General features: G+C 46.5%; 1 protein-coding gene across 1 annotated transcript; it reads left to right on the forward strand.

Annotated features, from left to right (window-relative positions):
- Positions 1 to 2452: 2452 nt before the first annotated feature.
- Positions 2453 to 6547, forward strand: gprin3a (GPRIN family member 3a). Its single transcript, XM_031585541.2, has 2 exons — positions 2453 to 2708; positions 4488 to 6547. The coding sequence occupies exon 2, from the start codon at positions 4589 to 4591 to the stop codon at positions 6545 to 6547; it is 1959 nt and encodes a 652-aa protein (XP_031441401.1). The 5' UTR covers positions 2453 to 2708; positions 4488 to 4588.
- Positions 6548 to 7937: the final 1390 nt, after the last annotated feature.

The following is a 7937-nucleotide window of genomic DNA, read 5'->3' on the forward strand; positions in this document are numbered from 1 at the left end:
AGTCAGGCGGAGCTTCTGATTGGCTGAGAGAGCTGGAGTGGGTCAGGTGGTCTGGACTTGGCCCATTGTTCATTTGGTTCAATGTTAATGATGGTGACTATTTTTATCAATCTACTAAAACGCATTCCACGTGTGTGCTTTTTCCCTCATTCAGCATTTACTTACACATGAACATCAACACATTTTTCTCGTGAGAGCACTCAAGACGGTACTCTTGAAAAAAACTAAACAGGAAACCAGAGGGCCTATCCATGTATTTGCATGACTACCATACGAATGTATCCATTGCCATAGCACTTCAACCCAGATGACAAACCAGATGAAAGAAATATACAGTGCTTAGTGCATGACTGGAGACCATGCTAGACCTGGGCTTTCTTTCTTAAATGGAACAGAGATTAGTCAAGATGAAGGAATTATTGTAGTATGTTTGATTGATTGCATTGGTATTTGGACAAGCCTGTCTACCCCCAGTGTTGTAGTGAGAGAGAGAGAGAGAGAGAGAGAGAGAGAGAAAGAGAAAGATAGTGATTAGGCAACTGAGAGACAAGCCATGAGGTGAAATTAATGTTGGACGGAAGGAGAGACGGAAAGAAAGAGTGGTTATCCTTTTTATTTGGACATGTGGTAAGGCAGACAGGCAGGCTGCTGTACAGGCAGACATTTGCGTGACCTCCGTGTGACCTCCCTGCCTTGCATTATACACCTGCGGTCATATATGAAAAGTCAGTGCTCTCAGTTTAGATCAGGATAGTTGTCTGTATTTTAAGTGTGTGATGTGCGCATGTCTGTGTGTGTGGTGTGTGTGTGTGTGTTTTAGATATGTGCATGGCGGGTGTATGCAGGTGGACTCCTAATGCATGCTCAGATGGTGGTGACATTGCTTGATTGTTGCTTAGTAACCTGAGAGGCCCACCTTTCTGACCATGGCAGTAAGCTCTGATGTGACAGCACACCCTAAAGGAGTGGAGGTCCCATCACACCCTCATCACCACGTGTAAAATCAATCACTTTGTTTGCGTCTGTACTTCAAATTGTGGCGTAGAAATAATGAAACTGCAATGAGTGAGGGGGCATGAGAGCACAGTGGAGCCTGATACTCAGGGCAGTGAAGGGCATCATGGTCGCCAGTTTTACAAAGAAAAGTTACACAAAATATTCACTTATGCAATGCAATGTTCCGTTTCTTGTTCTGTGATTGTGTGTGATATGTGTTTCATACAATATCTATGATGAGGACCTAATGCAAAGTTAGGGTATTTTATGTGCTGCTCATCTAAGGAAAAACATAAAATGCCCAAAGTTTTAATCAAACATAGCTGTATTAACAGTGTGGTTTTGAAACGGATGATTGCTAGCAACACAGATGTTGACCAATCAACAAAATCCTTAAATAATAAAAGCCTTCTCCTTCCTTTTTTTGTTTTGTTTTGTTTGTTCAGCCAAATTGAGGCTTGAGTGGGCTGTGACTGTAGCCTTTTAATTTCTGTAAGTGTATCTCCGCAATGCCATCTTGCCCGGTCCATGGGACACGGGCAGAAGAAAACAGAGGGGCACGTGGCCAAACTGTTACTGGCGCACTGCTATCACAGAGCGTGTCACCCCTCAAGCAACCCAATAATGACTCATACCCCGCCCGCCCACACAATGGCCCTTCTGGCCCAGTGCACTAGAGACGAAACAAGTGAAAACAATAATAATAATAATACAATGCATTACATTACACACACACACAGGATCTTAATATGGGCTTGAGAGCATGAAGATTATCTCTGGTCTCTAATGTGAAATAGGCAGACATTTGCGCAACACATAATCCCCAGCAACCATCAGTACACGTTGACATACAGTGCATGCACACACACACACACACACACACACACACACAGGCACACACACATTGCTGATATGTAAAAGCACACACTCATAACACAACCATATGCCCACGCTAACATCACAGAGACATTTTCACACAGAAGGATTAACGTACACACATGTACACAAATGTCACAGGCATGTATAAACACATTTTTATCTCATAGTCACACAACTACACTTACATCACCACCCCCAGCCTCTACACACACACACAAAGATGAAACTTCGTGCTTCTGTGTAAAAGCTCACTTAGGGAATTCCCAGGTGGCTTAAAGCGGACTAATGCATGTTAGCAGCAGAGATATCTCTCACAAACACATGATAATAGGTGTGTGTGTGTGTGTGCCTGTGTATGCACATGCCCATCTGTGACTGTGTGTGTGTGGGTGCACATGTGAGTGTATGTGCACGTGTGTATGTATATATGTATGTGTGTGTGTGTGTGTGTATGTGCACATATGAGTGTGTGAGTGAGTGTGTGAGTGTGTGTGTGTGAAGTGACCCAGTTTCCCGCAGGCGGAGCATGTTTGTTCATCGGGCCGTGAGAGTATCGTGAGGAGGCAGAGCAGAGAGAGAGAGACGCACACGCCACACACACACACGACTCAGAGACGCCGTGCAGACGGGACCACTGAGCGCTGACCCTGACGCTGGCAAACACCAGAGGCACAAGAGCCGCCGCAACCTCCACACCGCTGCACCGGACCACACACACCACACTCCGTCACTCCCACAGCCAGGAACCTCCACACCGGACCACACACACCACACTCCGACACTCCCACAGCCAGGAACCTCCACATAACTGAGCTGACGCAAGCACAGCACAGGTAAGGGTGATGCTGCAGTTTCATTCATAAATGAACATTTGATGTGTCTGAACCCTTACACAAGTCAGATCCAGCTGTAGCTTGCTCAGTTTATCATTGTTGCCATTGTTTTCTGCATGTGCATGTATTTACCAAATGTGCGGCTGCTTTCGGCATGTTGTTGCTCATGTTGCCGTAGTACTTCGGAGAGTTCCACGGCAGTCCTCAGTTGCAGTGCACTGGTTGTTGGATATTGCACTAGTATATGGAGCTGTATAACTATCAGCATTCGATTCAGGGATTCCTCCAGTTGTTAGGTACTTCCAGATGTTTCTTGGTCATTGGTAGGCTGGCACAGGTAGCTTGTAAATAATACACCATACATCAGTTGATCTCTGGGAGCAGGTGAAGAGAGATGAGGAGAAATCTCTTTTTAGCTCTGAGAGAGTCTCAGAGCCCCTTGACGGAGAAGGTCAGGCGGAGTGCTGATCTCGCCACACGAAGAGAAAGCACATGCTGAGGTAACGGCTGCGTTGTTATCACGGTGGAGGTGCAGGACCAGAGGGTTTGGAGGGAGTTGAAGAGGGGGGATGGAGGGTATCCTTGAAAGATCTCTTTGTGGGTTGGGTGGGAAAACAGTACGATTCTACATACCCTCTCAGTAAAAAAAACATACTGTAGTTATCCTGTGTTGAGTAACGGAATATATATATTCGTGACATGGATTTTTGTTAAATTATTCATGTGTATCTAGGTGCCTGTGGCAAAATGACTCGCCATTTTAGTTAGCAATATGGCTAGTTAGTCAAGCTTGTTGAGGTGTTCTGATCTACGCCCTTCCTTGAACCAGTGTTGTCAGTCTTCCACAGGACCATACCCGTCATTCATGAAACTATTAATGTATGCCATGAATGTTTACCAAAGGTGCAATGGGGAAACATAGTAGTATATTATTCCAAAGGTGCAATGGGGAAACATAGTAGTATATTATTCCAAAGGTGAAATGGGGAAACTTAGCAGTAGTAGTAGTCAAGGGGGAATAAATTCACCTCTCCCTTCGGAATGGTCATTTTTGGCCGTTCGAGTGTTCACTGAGAGTGTAACCCTGCGCTTGAGATTGAAATGTAACTCCATTTTTACAGTCCAAGATCACCTCTATTTACAGGTAGCAATTGACCTCTGACTGGTAGATGATAATCTGATGCTCTCTACTAGTGGATGTTCGATATCCTACTAGTGGATGTTTGATATCCTACTAGTGGATGTTCGATATCCTACTAGTGGATGTTTGATATCCTACTATTGGATGTTCGATATGCTACTAGTGGATGTTTGATAATGCAGGCTAATCTAAGGTGTGGTCGATGCTATGATTTCTCCTCTCATGGAGAAAATAACCTGAGGCAATAGATCAGCTGCAGCCACCAGAGGAGTAATAACCTCGACGCATCGAGTAAAAGTGTCAGTGTCAGAGTAAATGTTTTAGTGTTCAGTTTTAACACTGACAGTGTAACACTGCTCTTGGCATTGAAATGTAACTCCTTTTTTACAGTCCAACAAGTCTATAACAATGTCAATGTCAAAAATGCAGTGTAGGCGAGAGATCTTCTGGTGTTTTAATTTAGAGTTTTGACTCCAGGGTGAAACTCAACTTGACTTTCAGTGCTACTCATCTGAGCCTCGTCATGTTCACACACTGTAATTCATTACTTATTTAACAGTGTTATTTAATAATGAAATGAGGTTCATTTCTGTGTCACAGTGATGTTATAATCTCTTTTTTCCCCCATCTGTCCTCAGAATGATCTGAAATGGGTCGACTAGATCTCTGATGATGCTGCTAACGCCACTCTGACATCACACATCCATCAGCATCCATTTTCGTCTCCAGCAATATCACCATGGACACCAAAGGTAGAAAACCTGCCTCCTCTCCACAGCTCCCAGCCAGTCGTGTTAGCAAACAGGAACCCAGCCAGGGCACCTCTTCTTCGACCGGGTGTGACCCGTCAGGTAGCAGGGCGCCCGGCAAAGGCGATGCTAGTGCCGTCATGCTAACGGTGGGAAGCAGCCAGAAGAGTGGGTCCATGGAGCACGTTGCGCAGATCCACAGGTCAGGACAGGCCGGCAAAACTCATCTGACCTCATACTCCAGTGAGCCCAAACTGCATAAATCCCCTAACAGCTCGAGACCACAGACCAGCACAGATTCGCCTAAGAATCCCCACGCCAGAAACAGCGTGGTGACAACGTTTCGAATACCGGCTAAAGATTCTCCGAAGACTCAACACAGCAGAGCGTCTGCTGCCTCTCATATACCGGCTAAGGATTCGCCTAAGCTCAACAGCTCAGCTTCAACCTCTCAAACAGCAGCTAAAGACCCCAAGAATCAAAACAAGCTTGCGTCTTCTCATATACCAGTGAAAGTGTCACCAAAAATTAACAAAGTGCCCTCCAAGACATCAATGAAAGAGTCGCCAAGTAACAGCAGCACACCTCTCTCCCTGTCGGACGACCTGTCTCCTGTCAGTGATGATGGGAGTCTGGCTCAGGCTCTCAGGGCTGATGTCATCCCTGTCACACCGCCCCCTGTTGTCCACCAACAGGTAAAACAGGAGACAAAACAAACCAGCCCTGTTGTCCAGGATTCTCAAAAGCCACTCAAGGAAGAAGGCAAACACGTACCTTCTCCACACACTCATCTGTCTCCTGTCAGTGATGATGGGATTCTGGCTCAGGCTCTCAGGGCTGATGTAATCCCTGTCACATCTCCCCCTGTAGTCCACCAACAGGTAAAACAGGAGACAAAACAAACCAGCCCTGTTGTCCAGGATTCTCAAAAGCCACCCAAGGAAGAAGGCAAACGTGTACCTTCTCCACGCACTCATCATAAAGACGCACACAGTCCACAACCACAGCAAAAAGACACGCACACACACACTCAAAAACAGATGACGCACACGGTAGAAGCCCAACATAAGGCCCCACACACCACCAAGACTCAACACACATCTCTATCCAGCCAGCCAACACACGCATTGACTGCTGCCAGTCAACACAGTGCCACCCCAAAGACCAAACGGCAGACATCGCCGCACGTCACAGAGCGAAAAACGGTGGCGCCGAGAGATAAGAGTGCGGAGAAGAAAGGAAAAGAGAATGACGGGAAGGGAGTGAGAGGCAAAGACGTGGGGAAGAGTGTAGCAACTATGACTGGTCCGGAAGGACTGGGAAAGGATGTGGCGGTGCAAGTCTCTGATGATCTTTGCAACGACGTCACGGTCACGGTATCGCAGCTTGACAATCACCTCACTGGTGCCACTGGTGGGCACATCAATGCTGAGGAGAGCGCGCTGGTCCTGCGCCCTCAAAAGCCAATAGTTCGCCAGCGTCCATCATCACAGTACGTCTGTCAGATTGAGATCGAGCTTAGCAGCCAATCACCAAAAACCTCAGGCCAGGCTCCTCCCCCAGCTACAGCTGTGATCCCAGCTCTCCCCTCTCTTTCTGGGAAATCAACCGACGGACCTGACATGCCCACGGACCAATCTGAAGCGAAAGACACGACAGGGGAGGGACTGAGACAGGAGAAAGCAGGGCCCGTGCAGGAAGTGACGTGGGATGACCAAGGGCTTACATGGGAGGTGTATGGCGCCACGCTTGATTGGCAGGCGCTCGGCTCAGCCGTCCAGAGGCATTTGCACACCCAGATAGAGCAGCTGGAGCTACGCCTCAGAACCCTACAGGGCTCAGTCTCTGAGAAGAAGAGCCCGCCCCCCGCGCGCAGGGTGAGGAGGAAGTGCCGATGTTGGTTTCACTGCTCTTCCTGTTGCTGCAAGCGCAAGCAGCATAGCGCTTGAACTTTGACCTTTACACTCTGACCCCCCTTCAACAGGACTGTTAGCCTCTGGGATCACAACACTGACTCAGCACAGTTTCACAGTTTCACAGTTGCTTGTGTTTTGATTGATTTTAATCCTGTGGTAACTCGATATTAATCTGGTTGCAATCCATGTGTGGTCCAGATATGTCAGCACTTGATGGACTGATAAATAAATATGGTAACACAGATGGGCATCCAAAGCATGCAAACAGAGACATGTGCGCACGCACGAGCAAACAGAGAGAGAGCCATACTCACAAGCACACACACACACACAATTCTTCGCAATACTCTCACACACACACACACACACACAAAAACACAATCACTTACAAATACACAAATATACTCTCTTCATTATGCGCTCTCTCTTACAAACGAAACATACACACACACACACACACACTCACCTACACACACACACACACACACACACACACACACTCACCTACACACACACACACTCACCTACACACACACACACTCACACACACAGTAAGCTTGGTAAAGTAGGTCTGTGTGTTCACTTTGTAGCTTTTTTATGTGTAGCTTTTTTCAATGAGGTCACAGTATTCACTGCCACCCATCTCCCTGTTCAGTTTAAATGGATTTATAGACGTGCGTGCCTCTCTGTGTGTGTGTGCGTGTGTGTGTGTTTATGCATGTGGTTTGCCTGTGTGTGTGTGTGTGAGTGAGTGGTTTTTAGTACAGCTGTGCTCTGACTTCTATTTGGGTTGATGATTAATGTTTCATGTTTTGTCCCCAGTTGCTTGCAGAGGGAGAGAGAGAGACAGAGAGAGGGAGAGAGAGAGAGAGAGAGAGAGAGAGAGAGAGAGAGAGAGTGCACAGATAAAACACTGGGACTATTATATTTGACACTGAATAAACAGATTCTGATTCACATGTGAGCTGAGCATATGAATGGTAAACCATGAGTGTACTGGTATATTTATGAATTAGCTCTGTATTAGAGGCTAGTCTGCCTGTAGGTATAACAGCTGTACTGGATGGATACTACAGGTCAAATCTGTGTTTAAGGTTTTGAACCGGTGAGTTTCTCAATATTCATAATGGTCTAGTCAGGTATGAGAGTGAGGCTGATATGACAGGCATCCCCATACTGGCACCTGGTCACTGCTTTCTGAGAGAGACAGAGAGAAAGAGTGAGAGAGAGAGAGAGAGAGAGAGGGAGTGAGACAGAGAGAGAGAGTGAGAAAGAGAGATAGAGAGAGAGAGAAAGCTACAACATACACACAAAGAGCTGCATAAATAAACCTTTAAGCATTGCTGACACACAGCTCTACATCCGCTCACAATATCAGGCTCTGTTTACTGAGTTTTAGGCAAATACATTGCACACTATTCCA

This window comes from Clupea harengus, chromosome 18 (assembly GCF_900700415.2).
Source record: "Clupea harengus chromosome 18, Ch_v2.0.2, whole genome shotgun sequence".
Classification (NCBI taxonomy): domain Eukaryota; kingdom Metazoa; phylum Chordata; class Actinopteri; order Clupeiformes; family Clupeidae; genus Clupea; species Clupea harengus.